The 15,421-nt window shown below is 42.2% G+C and overlaps 1 protein-coding gene across 3 annotated transcripts in view; it reads right to left on the bottom strand.

The window, feature by feature from the left end:
* Window positions 1-5,535: 5,535 nt before the first annotated feature.
* porb (P450 (cytochrome) oxidoreductase b) overlaps window positions 5,536-15,421 on the bottom strand; it is a 49,553-nt gene continuing 39,667 nt past the window's right edge. For all 3 annotated transcript variants that reach the window (XM_014213572.2, XM_045724322.1, XM_014213571.2), the window contains exons 6-16: window positions 14,170-14,294; window positions 13,748-13,837; window positions 13,536-13,634; window positions 13,167-13,283; window positions 12,880-12,998; window positions 12,352-12,533; window positions 11,796-11,945; window positions 8,289-8,556; window positions 7,948-8,093; window positions 7,366-7,451; window positions 5,536-7,209 (exon numbers count right to left, since the gene is read on the bottom strand). In XM_014213572.2, coding sequence (XP_014069047.1) covers window positions 7,065-7,209; window positions 7,366-7,451; window positions 7,948-8,093; window positions 8,289-8,556; window positions 11,796-11,945; window positions 12,352-12,533; window positions 12,880-12,998; window positions 13,167-13,283; window positions 13,536-13,634; window positions 13,748-13,837; window positions 14,170-14,294 — 1,527 coding nt within the window. In that variant the 3' untranslated portion in view covers window positions 5,536-7,064. The remainder of the gene's footprint in view (window positions 7,210-7,365; window positions 7,452-7,947; window positions 8,094-8,288; window positions 8,557-11,795; window positions 11,946-12,351; window positions 12,534-12,879; window positions 12,999-13,166; window positions 13,284-13,535; window positions 13,635-13,747; window positions 13,838-14,169; window positions 14,295-15,421) is intronic.

Below are 15,421 nucleotides of genomic sequence, written 5' to 3'. Positions count from 1 at the left end.
AGCAACATAGGGCCTCCATCCATCAACCATACTTTTATCCATCACCCAACCGGTCACTCTGGGCTCCCGAGTGGCGCAGCGGTCTAAGGCACTGCATCTCAGTGCTAGAGGCGTCACTACATACCCTTGCTCGATTCCAGGCTGTATCACAACCGGCCTTGATTGGGAGTCCCAAAGGGTGGCGCACAATTGGTCCAGCATCGTCCGGGTTTGGCCGGCATTGTAAATAAGAAATTGTTCTTAACTGAATTGCCTAGTTAAATAAAGGTTAGGGTTGCAAAGGGTCGGAAAACTTTCTAGTACATTTCCAGAATCTTTACATAACTTCCCATGGAAAGTGTATGCCCGGGAATTTTGCTTAAATTCATCAAAAAGTTATCTTATAACAGTGAACCTTTTCTGTGGGATACACTTAAGGCAATTCTAGGTCTTGTGCCATATTTTGGTTAAACTATCCCCAATTCAATGGAATTGCAACCCTCTGCATGCACAGTGCATTCTTCATCACATGTGCAGTGAACTCTTCCATCACATGTACAGCTGATTCTCAAGATCTTGCACACTAATGAGATGCTATTGAGCCCACACGACTACACTATCTGAGCCAAGGACTACATGCTTTCTGGAAAGTTTTGATTAAAATACTTGATGGGGTGAATAGGTTTTATGACATACATTATTTTTTGTTAACTAGTAAATAGTAGCCTACAGCAAAGTGTGTTTAAATCATTTCTAACGTAACAATTTCTGCTAGTTAGTTTTTGCTACCATGTGGGTTTTAGCCTGCTTGAGCCTGCTAACTTAAGTGTTAATTCACCTATTTCCATACATGTTTCATTTTAAAACACTTATCTTACAAAGGAGTTTAATCTAACTGCTTATCTGTACATGGAATTGTATTTTTTTTTAAAACTAATTTTCTTCATAATCTTTACAGGAAAATGCCACGGGCACTATCTGATGTGTGGAGACATTTCACTGTAGCTAACGTAGAAGGAAAAGCTGTGTACATTTGCAAATATGGTGCCAAACCATATGTGAAGAATGCAACAAAGATGCAGAATCATCTGGCCAAGTGCATAAAATTCCCTCAGCCCTCACAAGGAACCTCTAACAAAAGTCCCTCTACTTCTATTCGAGGTGAAAATGATGAATCAGACACCTTATCGATAGCAACAGCTCATGGTCCTCCTGGAATCAGAAGTTTTTTTGACTCAATGGAGGAACGTAGTCAGAGAAATGACGATGAATGTCTTGCTCGAGCTGTATATGCAACTGGTTCACCTCTAATGCTCACAGGCAATGTGTATTGGAAGAGATTTCTGAATGTTCTTCGCCGAGCATACACCCCTCCACCCAGCCATGCTATATCTACTCATTTGCTGGATGCAGATTTTAAGCAAATCATAGAGAAAGCAGACTGTATCGCAATCATCTCTAATGGGTGGTCGAAAGTTTGTGGGCAAGGAATAATTAACTACATCTCCACCCCGCAACCAGTATTCTACAAAAGCACAGACACAAGGGACAACAGACACACCGGTCTCAATCAAATCAAATCAATCAAATTTATTTTTATATAGCCCTTCGTACATCAGCTGATATCTCAAAGTGCTGTACAGAAACCCAGCCTAAAACCCCAAACAGCAAGCAAAGCATGTGAAAGAAGCACGGTGGCTAGGAAACACTCCCTAGGAAAAACTCCCTAGAAAGGCCAAAAACCTAGGAAGAAACCTAGAGAGGAACCAGGCTATGAGGGGTGGCCAGTCCTCTTCTGGCTGTGCAGGGTGGATATTATAACAGAACATGGTCAAGATGTTAAAATATTAAAATGTTAATAAATGACCAGCATGGTCAAATAATAATAATCATAGTAGTTGTCGAGGGTGCAACAAGCACGTCCGGTGAACAGGTCAGGGTTCCATAGCCGCAGGCAGAACAGTTGAAACTGGAGCAGCAGCACGGCCAGGTGGACTGGGGACAGCAAGGAGTCATCATACCAGGTAGTCCTGAGGCATGGTCCTAGGGCTCAGGTCCTCCGAGAGAAAGACAGAAAGAGAGAATTAGAGAGAGCATATTTAAATTCACACAGGACACCGGATAAGACAAGAGAAATACTCCAGATGTAACAGACTGACCCTAGCCGCCCGACACATAAACTACTGCAGCATAAATACTGGAGGCTGAGACAGGAGGGATCAGAAGACACTGTGGCCCCATCCGATGATACCCCCGGACAGGGCCAAACAGGCAGGATATAACCCCACCCACTTTGCCAAAGCACAGCCCCCACACCACTAGAGGGATGACTCCAACCACCAACTTACCGTCCTAAGACAAGGCCGAGTATAGCCCACAACGATCTCCGCCATGGCACAACCCAAGGGGGGGCGCCAACCCAGACAGGAAGACCACGTCAGTGACTCAACCCACTCAAGTGACGCACCCCTCCCAGGGACGGCATGGAAGAACACCAGTAGGCCAGTGACTCAGCCCCTGTAAAAGGGTTAGAGGCAGAGAATCCCAGTGGAAAGAGGGGAACCGGCAAGGCAGAGACAGCAAGGGCGGTTCGTTGCTCCAGCCTTTCCGTTCACCTTCACACTCCTGGGCCAGACTATACTTAATCATAGGACCTACTGAAGAGATAAGTCTTCAGTAAAGACTTAAAGGTTGAGACTGAGTCTGCGTCTCTCACATTGGTAGGCAGACCATTCCATAAAAATTGAGCTCTATAGGAGAAAGCCCTACCTCCAGCCGTTTGCTTAGAAATTCTAGGGACAATTAGGAGGCCTGCGTCTTGTGACCGTAGCGTACGTGTAGGTATGTACGGCAGGACCAAATCGGAAAGATAGGTAGGAGCAAGCCCATGTAATGCTTTGTAGGTTAGCAGTAAAACCTTGAAATCAGCCCTTGCCTTAACAGGAAGCCAGTGTAGGGAGGCTAGCACTGGAGTAATATGATCAATTTTTTTGGTTCTAGTCAGGATTCTAGCAGCCGTATTTAGCACTAACTGAAGTTTATTTAGTGCTTTATCCGGGTAGCCGGAAAGTAGAGCATTGCAGTAGTCCAGCCTAGAAGTAACAAAAGCATGGATTAATTTTTCTGCGTCATTTTTGGACAGAAAGTTTCAGATTTTTGCAATGTTACGTAGATGGAAAAAAGCTGTCCTTGAAACAGTCTTGATATGTTCTTCAAAAGAGAGATCAGGGTCCAGAGTAACGCCGAGGTCCTTCACAGTTTTATTTGAGACGACTGTACAACCATCCAGATTAATTGTCAGATTCAACAGAAGATCTCTTTGTTTCTTGGGACCTAGAACAAGCATCTCTGTTTTGTCCGAGTTTAAAAGTAGAAAGTTTGCAGCCATCCACTTCTTTATGTCTGAAACACAGGCTTCTAGCGAGGGCAATTTTGGGGCTTCACCATGTTTCATTGAAATGTACAGCTGTGTGTCGTCCGCATAGCAGTGAAATTTAACATTATGTTTTCGAATGACATCCCCAAGAGGTAAAATATATAGTGAAAACAATAGTGGTCCTAAAACGGAACCTTGAGGAACACCGAAATTTACAATTGATTTGTCAGAGGACAAACCATTCACAGAGACAAACTGATATCTTTCCGACAGATAAGATCTAAACCAGGCCAGAACTTGTCCATGTAGACCAATTTGGGTTTCCAATCTCTCCAAAAGAATGTGGTGATCGATGGTATCAAAAGCAGCACTAAGATCATTGCAGATGAGCTGAAGGCAGTCATCAATGACCTTGGGCCACAGAAGGTATTTGCACTGGTGACAGACAATGCTGCGAACATGAAGACTGTTTGGCCTAAAGTGGAGGAGTCCTACCATCACATCACACACATTGGCTGTGCTGCTCATGCATTGAATCTGCTCCTCAAGGACATCATGGCACTGAAAACAATGGATACACTCTACAAGAGAGCCATTGAAATGGTTAGGTATTTGAAGGGTCATCAAGTTGTAGATTGCTGTGCTGCTATCTCACCAAGCAAAGTGAGAAGAATAAGAGCACCACATCCGGAGCTGCCCAGCAACACCCATTGGGGTGGTGTTGTCATCATGTTTGACAGTCTCCTGGAGGGGAAGGAGTCCAAGAAATGGCTATATCACAGTATGCCGATATGGACAGCCCCATCAAGAGGATCCTCCTGGATGATGTATTTTGGGAGAGCGGTTAGCAGCCTGAAACCTATAGTAGTAGCCATTGCACGGATTGAGGGAGACAATGCCATCCTGTCTGATGTTCAGACTCTGCTCTCAGAGAAGAAATCCGTACTGCCCTGCCCACTTCACTGTTGCTCCAAGCAGAGGAAACTGCAGTTCTGAAATACATCAAAAGTGTGAAGACTTCTGCCTGAAGCCCATACACGCCGCAGCGTACATGTTGGACCCCAAGTATGCTGGCAAGAGCATCCTGTCTGGTGCAGAGATCAACAAGGCCTATGGTGTCATCACTACTGTGTCTCGCCACCTTGGCCTGGACGAGGGCAAGGTTCTTGGCAGTCTGGCGAAGTACACTTCCAAGCAAAGGTTTTGGGATGGAGATGCAATATGGCATTCGTGCCATCATATCTCATCAGCCACCTGGTGGAAGGGACTTTGTGAATCTGAGTCTCTTTCCCCTGTTGCCTCCATCATCCTCCAAATTCCACCAACATCAGCCACCTCAGAGCACAACTGGTCCTTGTTTGAGAACACACACACCAAAGCATGCAACAGTCTGACCAATACAAGGGTTGAAAAATTGGTGGCCATCCGGGCAAATTTGAGGCTTTTTGAGCCTGACAACGAGCCATCCTCAATAAAGGTTGGAAAGTGACAGTGAAGATGAGGCCTAAAAGTCTGATGTTCAAGAGGTGGACATTGAGGAGGTCCAGGGAGAAGACATGGAAGCCTGAGAAGAAGACAACCAAAGCTTTAGTTTCTAGACTATCATTTTAACAGATTTATGTTGAAAACGATTTTGGGAGATGCGATGGATCATTGAGGATCATTCAATATTCCCCTTCTCTTGTTGTTCAGTGAAATCATCCCATGTAAAGAGTCAACACATTTAGTTAAAGTTCAATTTGTAAATATATATATATATATATATATATATATATATATATATATATATATATATTTTAAATCTGCAATGGAAGGATTTATTCATTTGCAATTATCTCTACTTATAAGGTAAAATGTTTATGTTTCTGTCTCCATATGATATGGTAAATATATCCAATGCAAAAAACAATTACATTTAAATGGTGTTAATATTAATTTGCATATATTCCCATAAATTCCTGTTAAATCCAACAGAAAGTTTCCTGAATATTCCCCAAAATATGCAACTCTAATAAAGGTTAAATAAAAAAATAAACTACATTTTGCATCCATCAAACATTTAATCCCTCCATCCTTACGTCTAACAATTGAAAATAACAATAATCTCATTTTCAAAAATTTGATCAGAAGAGGATGCATACCTCAGACATGAATAACAAACTCTCAATCTGTTAACAATATTTAATCAATATTTTTTATTAATGTTAAAAGGATATGCTTAGATCCATTCATTCAGTTGACACTTATTGTATTATAAAATGGAATGTGGACAAAAAAGTAACATGAATGTCTTCATACGTTTATGGTTTTTCTCCAATATTTTAGAAAAATTGCCTTTACAAAAAAAAAAACTACATTTAAGTCAGGCAGCACATTCAATAAGGCACACACTAAATTTACAAATTGATATGCTTTGCTTGGCTTACAGGACAAAACGTGTTTACCATTTCCACAAGTTGACAACCTTGCCCTTAGTTTTCAGTGAAGTGAAGAAAGGATATGCCAAATTTCATAGATAAGTGTGATATCATCCAGTACTTACACTGATTAGTGTGCAATAGTACATAGAAAATAAAATAAAGTTGACACTCAAAGCCAACAAGCTGTAGAAATCTACATTCTCAGGGTACAGTGCCAGGTGTGCATGATAAAAAAACATGTACATTTGAATGCTTGCTACTAGGTGGTGTACGTGTTTGGTTTTTGTTTCATTGTAAACTGGATAATGCAGAGAATTTAAGTCGAAATATGCATATTATTTACCCATTCTCCTTTGATGCTTACTTGCATCATGTATACAAATACTACAGGGAACCTACAAATCATTTTCTTTGATATATTTAAAAGGCAGTCTTGTGGAAAATAAAAGGTAATCATTTCTCCTCAATAGAGGGCTTGACTACTGAATTGCAAAATTATACTTTTATCATGCCTTGCTAAGGGTTACTGTGATTGATTAGAAATGTACAGTAACATCATTGCGTAAAAAGGCTATCTCGCTTAACCAAATGCAAAAGGTACTGTAAACAAACACTAAGCTTTTCAGTTACTGATTTCATAGACAAAGTCCTCACTTTTTATTTCACAAATCTAAAATATTTATCATGTATACGGAATACACTTGAGTACCCAGATTAGGTCAACTTCCTAAAGAAGAGACTTGCACTGTATGAGTTTTGTATTTAAGCCCACCCCCTCCCTTTGCACCGTACAATTATGTACAGCTACAGTATATCATTATCAAACGTTCTTTCTCCTGCAAAAGCTACAACGTCAACAAATGTGATACTACATTTGACACTACCAAACTGATGGCTGACTGACATAGAATATCAATAAATCATTTGAATGGAGGATGACCGACTGTTATTGTGGTGCATTGGTGAGTGCTTGTGTTGCTCCATGGAATAAAAACAACCAGAGATGACAGCAGCAATATCCTTCCCCAGTGGTCACAAATCCTGGTCCCAGTGTGTAGGCTTTTATTGTAGCCTGACACAAACACACCCATCTCAACTAATCAAGGTCATGATAAGGCAATCAATAGAATCCGATGTTTTAGTGCTTGGCGGGAACAAAAGCCGGCACAAACGGTAGCTCTCCAGTACCAGGGTTGGTGACTCATTATAACCGTTGCTGATAACTGACACAAATAACAATGCAAGTCTAAAAACAAACAAACATAGGATGTGGTTGGATCCTAGGGGTTTTAGCTCCAGACGTCCTGCGAGTACCGTCCCTTGGTCATCAGTTTCTTGATGTAGTCGATGGCCTGAGTGCGTGTCATGCCGCCCAGCTCCTCTGCTATCTCATAGAAAGCTGTCTGCACATCCCTGGCCATGTTCCGCGCATCCCTAAAAACAGGAGCATTTCTCTATAAGACATTTGTCTTTTAACCCTTGTTTGAGGATTTTTGTGAATTCGGGAGTGCTTTCAAGAAATATGTCAACTCAATTTCAATCAATTTTATCGCCAAGGTGCAAATGTTACTGGCGAGGATCCTTCCTTACCCGCAGATGTATATGTGTGCGTTGTCTGTGTGGATCTGCCTCCACAGGTCCTCCTTGTTGGTCCTCAGGAGATGCTGCACGTACACCTGGCGGGACAGCGAGAGGAAACAGATCTTACAACATTCTCTTGAGCTTCCAGTCTTCACACAAACAAAAAAAACGACCTTGCAAGGAAACATGTTCCTCTTCCTTTATGAGATGAGGCAGCACAAACTCAATCCCTCAGGTATCCTCTGAGGGCTAGCCTAGCACTCTGTGTGGAGTATGTGTTGACCATCCCCACTAATAGTACACCCCCAGTGGTACAGAATCAGACCGATAAAGATACCGGTCTATAGTACCAACAACCATGATTGGCAACACTCAAGAACGCAATGGAAATATGATAAGGATTACAATCTTGTCTTGGTGTCCCAACTGCAGTGTGTGTAGGCTCAGATAACAATATGGCTGTATGGTCGTATATGGCTGTTTAATAAATATGTCATATTCTAGCTAACAGAAAAGCATTGTTCACCATTTTTAATAATAGTTTTTTAAGGTCCTAGTGCTGAATAACTATAACTAATAAAAAAAGTATACCTTTTGCTCCTGATCCCGAGAGAAAGCCACGTTGAGCTTCGTGATGACACCCATCTTCTCAGCCTCCTCCAACTCCCCCTGGTACAGATAGTCCTCTTTCTTGTGCCTGCAGCCACAGTACAAGACCGTCTCCCCCACCTCCTTGCCTACAGGAAAAAGCAGACCAATTGGCTTAATGGTATCCATACAAGAGAGTTAAGGTGCTTTATTTTAGTCAGTGTGACACAGAACATGACAACTCATAAAAAAATACTATGCAGCATAACAAAACAATCAGGAAACCAACACAAACATTTCCAATGCGTCTATGGCAAGCTTCTATCATGGTGTCTACCATGTACCTTGTTCTTTGAGCCACCCACGCTCCTGGATGAAGCCCATGAAGGGAGCGATGCCGGTCCCAGGACCGACCATGATGACTGGGTTGCTGGCCTTGAAGGGCAGGCGGAACTGGGACTTGCGGATGTACATGGGGACCGTGGACTTGTGGCCGTTGTCCGCAACCAGTTTGTTCTTTAGCCAGGTGGTGGCCACTCCCTTTGTGAGGCGCCCGGTTTTAGTTGTGTACTCCACCAGCACAGCACAGATGTGGATGCTATTGGGGTGGACCTACAAAGAGAAGGCATCATTAACCACTCTTTTTAGATGACACTATTGCAGGTTGACCGACAATGGATGCTTAAAGGACCAGTGCAGCTGTAATCTCTGGGTATCACTTAAGTACCTGACTGATTTTATTTCAATTAAAATGAAACAAAAAGAGCTTCTTAACAAAGAAGAATTTCTCAAGCAATAATTTTGCTAGGACTGTCTGGGAGTGGTGTGATTGGGAAGGGTAAACTGAAAATGTTCTGTTATTGGCAGAGAGGTTTGTAACTCTTTCTTATTGGCCTATTAACTAATTTACTGGATGGTGACGTCACCATGGAAAGCACAAACTCGCTCCCATCCATAAGGCAGACATTTTTGGCTGTCTTTTCAAACAGATTTTACACGTAAAGGGCATAATCTTTATCAATTTCTCAATGTCAAAGTATTACTTCAACCTCAGTGTGGAAATACACTACTGGTCAAAAGTTTTAGAACACCTACTCATTCAAGGGCAGCCCAAATACATTCAAGTAACAGACCCATCTCAACATCAACTGTTCAGAGGAGACAGTGTGAATCAGGCCTTCATGGTTGAATTGCTGCAAAGAAACCACTACTCTTGGACACCAATAAGAAGAAGAGACTTGCATGGGCCAAGAAACACGAGCAATGGACATTAGACCGGTGGAAATTTGTTCTTTGGTCTGGAGTCCAAACTGGAGTTTTTTTGGTTCCATCCACCGTGTCTTTCTGAGGCGCAGGTTGGGTGAACGGATGATCTCTACATGTGTATTTCCCACCATGAAGCAGGTGGTGTTACGGGGCGGCAGGGTAGCCTAGTGTGTTGGACTAGTAACCGAAAGGTTGCAAGATCGAATCCCCGAGCTGACAAGGTAAAAATCTGTCGTTCTCTGCCCCTGAACAAGGCAGTTAACCCACTGTTCCTAGGCCATCATTGAAAATAAGAATTTGTTCTTAACGGACTTGCCTAGTTAAATAAAGGTAAAATAAAAATTATGGTGTGGGGGTGTTTTGCTGGTGACACTGTGATTTATTTAAAATTCCATGCACATTTAACCAGCATGGCTATCACAGAATTTTGCAGTGATACACCATCCTATTTGGTTTGGGCTTAGTGGGACTATCATTTGTTTTTCAACTGGACAATGACCCAACACACCTTCAGGCTGTGCAAGGGCTATTTTACCAAGAAGGAGAGTGATGGAGTGCTGCATCAGATGACCTGGCCGCCACAATCCCCTGACCTTAACTTGTTATGGATAGGGGGCAGTATTTTCCAAGCCGGATAAAAAAACGTACCCGATTTAATCCGATTATTACTCCTGCCCAGAAACTAGAATATGCATATAATTATTAGCTTTGGATAGAAAACACTCCAAAGTTTCTAAAACTGTTTGAATGGTGTCTGAGTATAACAGAACTCATTTGGCAGGCCAAAACCTGAGAAGATTCCAAACAGGAAGCGCCCTCTCTGACCATTTCTTGGCCTTCTTGATCATCTCTATCCAAAACAGGGGATCTCTGCTGTAACGTGACATTTTCTAACGCTCCCATAGGCTCTCAGAAGGCGCCAGAACGTTGAATGATGACTTTGCAGGCCATGGCTGAAAAACAGTAGCGCATTTGGTAAGTGGTCGATCTGAGAACAATGAGACTGGTGCGCGCGTGCACGAGACGACTCCATGTTTTAATTTTCAGTCTTTGAACGAAAACAACGACTCCCGGTCGGAATATTATCGCTTTTTTACGAGAAAAATCGCATAAAAATTGATTTTAAACAGCGTTTGACATGCTTCGAAGTACAGTAATGGAATATTTTGAATTTTTTTGTCACGAAATGCGCCGGGCGCGTCACCCTTCGGATAGTGTCTTGAACGCACAACAAAACGCCGCTATTTGGATATAACTATGGATTATTTGGAACCAAACCAACATTTGTTATTGAAGTAGAAGTCCTGGGAGTGCATTCTGACGAAGAACAGCAAAGGTAATCCAATTTTTCTTATAGTAAATCTGAGTTTGGTGAGGGCCAAACTTGGTGGGTGTCAAAATAGCTAGCCCGTGATGCCGGGCTATCTACTCAGAATATTGCAAAATGTGCTTTCACCGAAAAGCTATTTTAAAATCGGACACCGCGATTGCATAAAGGAGTTCTGTATCTATAATTCTTAAAATAATTGTTATGTTTTTTGTGAACGTTTATCGTGAGTAATTTAGTAAATTCACCGGAAGTGTTCGGTGGGAATGCTAGTTCTGAACGTCACATGCTAATGTAAAAAGCTGGTTTTTGATATAAATATGAACTTGATTGAACAAAACATGCATGTATTGTATAACAATGTCCTAGGAGTGTCATCTGATGAAGATCATCAAAGGTTAGTGCTGCATTTAGCTGTGGTTTTGTTTTTTGTGACATTATATGCTAGCTTGAAAAATGGGTGTCTGATTATTTCTGGCTGGGTACTCTGCTGACATAATCTAATGTTTTGCTTTCGCTGTAAAGCCTTTTTGAAATCGGACAGTGTGGTTAGATAAAGGAGAGTCTTGTCTTTAAAATGGTGTAAAATAGTCATATGTTTGAAAAATTGAAGTTTTCGGATTTTCGAGGAGTTTGTATTTCGCGCCACGCCCATCATTGGATATTGGAGCAGGTGTTCCGCTAGCGGAACGTCTAGATTTAAGAGGTTAACCAAAGTGAGATGGTTTGGGATGAGTCGGACCGCAGAGTGAAGGAAAAGCAGCCAACAAGTGCTCAGCATATGTGTCAACTCCTTCAAGACTGTTGGGAAAGTATTCCAGGTGAAGCTGGTTGAGAGAATGCCAAGAGTGTGCAAAGCTGTCAACAAGGCAAAGTGTGGCCATTTGAAGAATCTCAAATATCAAGATATTTAGAATTGTTTAAACCTTTTTTGGTTACTACATGATTCCATATGTGTTGTTTCATAGTTTATATATACACATATAAAACACAGGGAAATCATGTTTTTGACTGCACTGGGCCTATAATAATAATAATAATAATAATAATAATAATACGTGGTCGTTTCACATTATCTCAATATAATTTATAGTGGATGGCAGCGTCTGCTAAATAACTACTGTAAATGTAACAAGAAAAATAAATGTATTGAGGAGGAGTTAGGGTGTGGCGTCATTAGGGTTGATGTACTGGGGTATATTCACTAGAAACCATTGTTTTGCTACAATGCATGGATACACCCTGTATATATCCTCACCTTGGAGGAGGAGGCAATGGAGTAGTAGCGAGCCTGCAAACGGGGCATGAGCTCACACAGGTGGTCGATGGGAGGCCGCAAGGACGGCAGATCCTCCAGGATGGCCAGGATGTTCCTGTTGTCTTCCAGCACAAAACTCTGGTACAGAGCCTAGTAGAGACCACAACACTTAGCTGGGATAACATGGAGTAGGTAGAAGTTGCCCCTAACCACTGATCTGGAGTCAGGCATCTGGGTCAGATATATTTACCATCCTCCGAAATTGGTTAAGGCTGGAGTTAGATCTGTGCTTAAGGGCAACTTTTCACATGTGTTATAGGCTTATCAGGGTTGGGGTCAATTCCATTTCAGTTCAGTCAGAAAGTACATTTGAATTCCAATTCCAATTTTTCTCAATGCTTTTCAAGATTGCTTCCTGAATTGACATTGAATTGACCCCAACCCTGAGGTTTAAGCGTAACTTTCCCACTACCAATAACCCATCTTGTGTATGTTGAGGTAATCTTGACTACTTTTAGAATAGGAAATAAGTTAACACAGTGTCACAGCCACACACCTTGCCCTCGGGAGCAGACGAGGCCATCTTGCGCATGTTCTCCTGGTCCTTGGGGTCAGTGGCGTACTGGGCCAGCTCATACAGGACGTTGGTGCGAGGCGGGTGGATGATGTCCAGGTAGTGGGTCAGAGCCGTACGATAGGTGGTGGGGCAAGGGAATGGGTGCTTCTTATTGGACTCCTCTGAGAAACGGCATCAGATAGCATCACATTAACATTGGTTATACATTAAGGGACAGTTTCCACACATTAAGCCCAATCTTGGACTAAACAGTATTCTCAATGAAGCTTCTTTTAAGTCCAGGACTAGGCTTAACCTGGGTGAAGGACACCGACCCTAAGATTTAGAGTAATAAAAAGCAGTTGGTGATTTCACAAAACTTTCTCCTTAAAAAAAAAATGTAATACAGGGAGAGTAACATTTCAAGAGATGTCCAAACAGAATGTGTGTGTTTAAGGATCTTAAAAAGACATTGAGAGATATTCAGAGGACTCTGAGTCAAGGTGTTGCATCAGGTCAGTGCCGCACCATCAAGGTTGTTGAGAGAGATAACTGAATCAAGGTCCACGCCAAGGATCTGTCCCAGCCTGTTCACGATCGCTGTGTCATTGGTAGGATAGACGGCAACGTGGTCTCCCGACTCATATCTACAAAGACAGAATGACAAAGGGTTTTCAAGTCATCTTTCCACTATATAAAAAGGCACCATTTCATCTAAGAAGTGTAGCCTATTCCTTTTAAGGAAATACTGTCTGGGAGGTAGATATTGGTTGATAACTATACAAAGAAAGTTACAGCTCTTGGCTCTCGCTTACCTAATCTTGGAGCCTGTAATGTCCACTTCAAGGTGCATGAGATGCCTGTCACCTGCTTTGTTGAGCTTGCGGTTAACAGTGACTGGAGCCAGGAAGGGGTTTTTTGCGTCAAAAGGACTGGGGGGAAAGGATCAATAGAATTTCATACCAGTGAACTGTACACATCAGTATGCAGAGACAATATGAGGTAAATCATAGAGGTGAACATCGACAGATGAAGCAGTGTCGCACTTTAGCGTTCCAACTAGGAAATCCCCTTTAGCTCCACTAGCGGGCAGTAATACTTGTTTAAAGAGAAATCTTTAGAACACGAAACTCTGTAGCAGATATTGTAATGATAAGTGAAGAGGATGGGGTAGAATAACTCACGGTTTCTGGGTCTCAAAGCTCTTCAGACGGCCCAACTCTCCTGTGTACACCTTGTTCATGTTGATGTCATTGTGCTCCTTGAGCTCATACTGACGAATGCTAATGTAGAGCGAGAGGGCCTACAGTTAATCTGCAAATCTCTCCTTCCATACTCTGTGTATGAATTGAGGGAAAATGAGAATGTGATAATTACAATAAATTGGGATAAGTACCTGGAGTCCTCTCCTGAAGCCTCCACTCCAAAGTGCTCGCACATGGCTGGCCAGAACTGCTCCCTCCATGTCACAAAGTCCTCCTCCAGGCTGAAAAATGAAAAGAAGCAGAAAAACCCTCTTATCAACCCCCATTTCCATCATTTGGCCATCATTATGATCTCAACATCGGTCACACTTTGATTCGGGAGAGATCCAAGGTTATGTCCAATTATCTCTCCTTCCTACCAAAGTGTGCAATCGTTCACTTCCCTTCACTGATTTGAAAGGACATGACTGGTATAACAAATATGGTGTAAACTCCCATTAGTGCATGCCTCCACCAGTCCAATGCCTTTAGATTTGTGGGAAGTAGTAAACAAGTGCACTCTTCAGGGGAAAATAGATATTGGGACGCACCCCTCCAACGCAGCCTCACTCACTTGCCGTCATCGTCTCCCATGCCCAGGTCAAAGACCCTCTTGGCTCCCAGTTCCTCCAGCCTCTTGTCCACGTACGCCCCCATGGCATTGTAGTGTTCATATGTCTTGTTGCCCAATGCAAACACCTGCAGGGAGAGATGTCAACATCAGTCACTTCTAGTAAAAAAAATACAAAATCAATATAAGATCGTATACTATATACACACACACAGAGACATGCACACACATTCAACGCAAGCTCCTACTGGGAGTACACTGAACGTCTATCATCTTTCATTAAGTGTAATTAATGCTGTCTTTCAAGTCTAGGACAAAAAGACACTGGCAGGGAGTGGAAGGAGCCCAAGTGACCATTCAGAGTGCGTGGCCAGATTGCCTCCAGTCAGAAGTGAAATTCTTCATCCCATTGAGGGCAGGAATGTTGGACCAACTCCGACAATGACCAACCAGCCAGGATGGCACGTATGTCAGCTATGGCCGAAGCCAGAACTCAACCATACACATAAAGCCTATTTTTTGGATGTTAGCATAACTCATCTCGGTCTCACACTAAAGTTAATTCACGTGAAATACACATTTGAAAGTGAACGCTTGGCTAATGTACAGTTGAAGTCGGAGGTTTACATACACTTAGATTGGAGTCATTAAAACTAGTTTTTCAACCACTCCACACATTTCTTGTTAACTAACTATAGTTTTGGCAAGTCGGTTGTTTACAGACAGATTATTTCACTTATAATTCACTGTATCACAATTCCAGTGAGTCAGAAGTTAACATACAGTAAGTTGACTGTGCCTTTAAACAGCTTGGAAAATTCCAGAAAATTATGTAATGCTTTAGAAGCTTCTGATATGATAATTGACCTAATTTGAGTCAATCGGAGGTGTACCTGTGGATGTATTTCAAGGCCTACCTTCAAACTCAGTGCCTCTTTGCATGACATCATGAGAAAATCAAAAGAAGTCAGCCAAGACCTCAGAAAAACAATTGTAGACCTCCACCAGTCTGGTTCATCCTTGGGAACAATTTCCAAATGCTTGAAGGTACTATGTTCATCTGTACAAACAATAATACGCAAGTATAAACACCATGGGACCACGCAGCCGTCATACCGCTCAGGAAGGAGAAGCGTTCTGTCTCCTAGAGATGAATGTACTTTGGTGCAAAAAGTGCAAATCAATCCCGGAACAACAGCAAAGGACCTTGTGAAGATGCTGGAGGAAACGGGTACAAAAGTATCTATATCCACAG

The sequence above is a fragment of the Salmo salar genome, chromosome ssa09, assembly GCF_905237065.1.
Source record: "Salmo salar chromosome ssa09, Ssal_v3.1, whole genome shotgun sequence".
Taxonomy (NCBI): Eukaryota; Metazoa; Chordata; class Actinopteri; order Salmoniformes; family Salmonidae; genus Salmo; species Salmo salar.
This window is presented reverse-complemented; position numbering and strand designations above follow the sequence as displayed.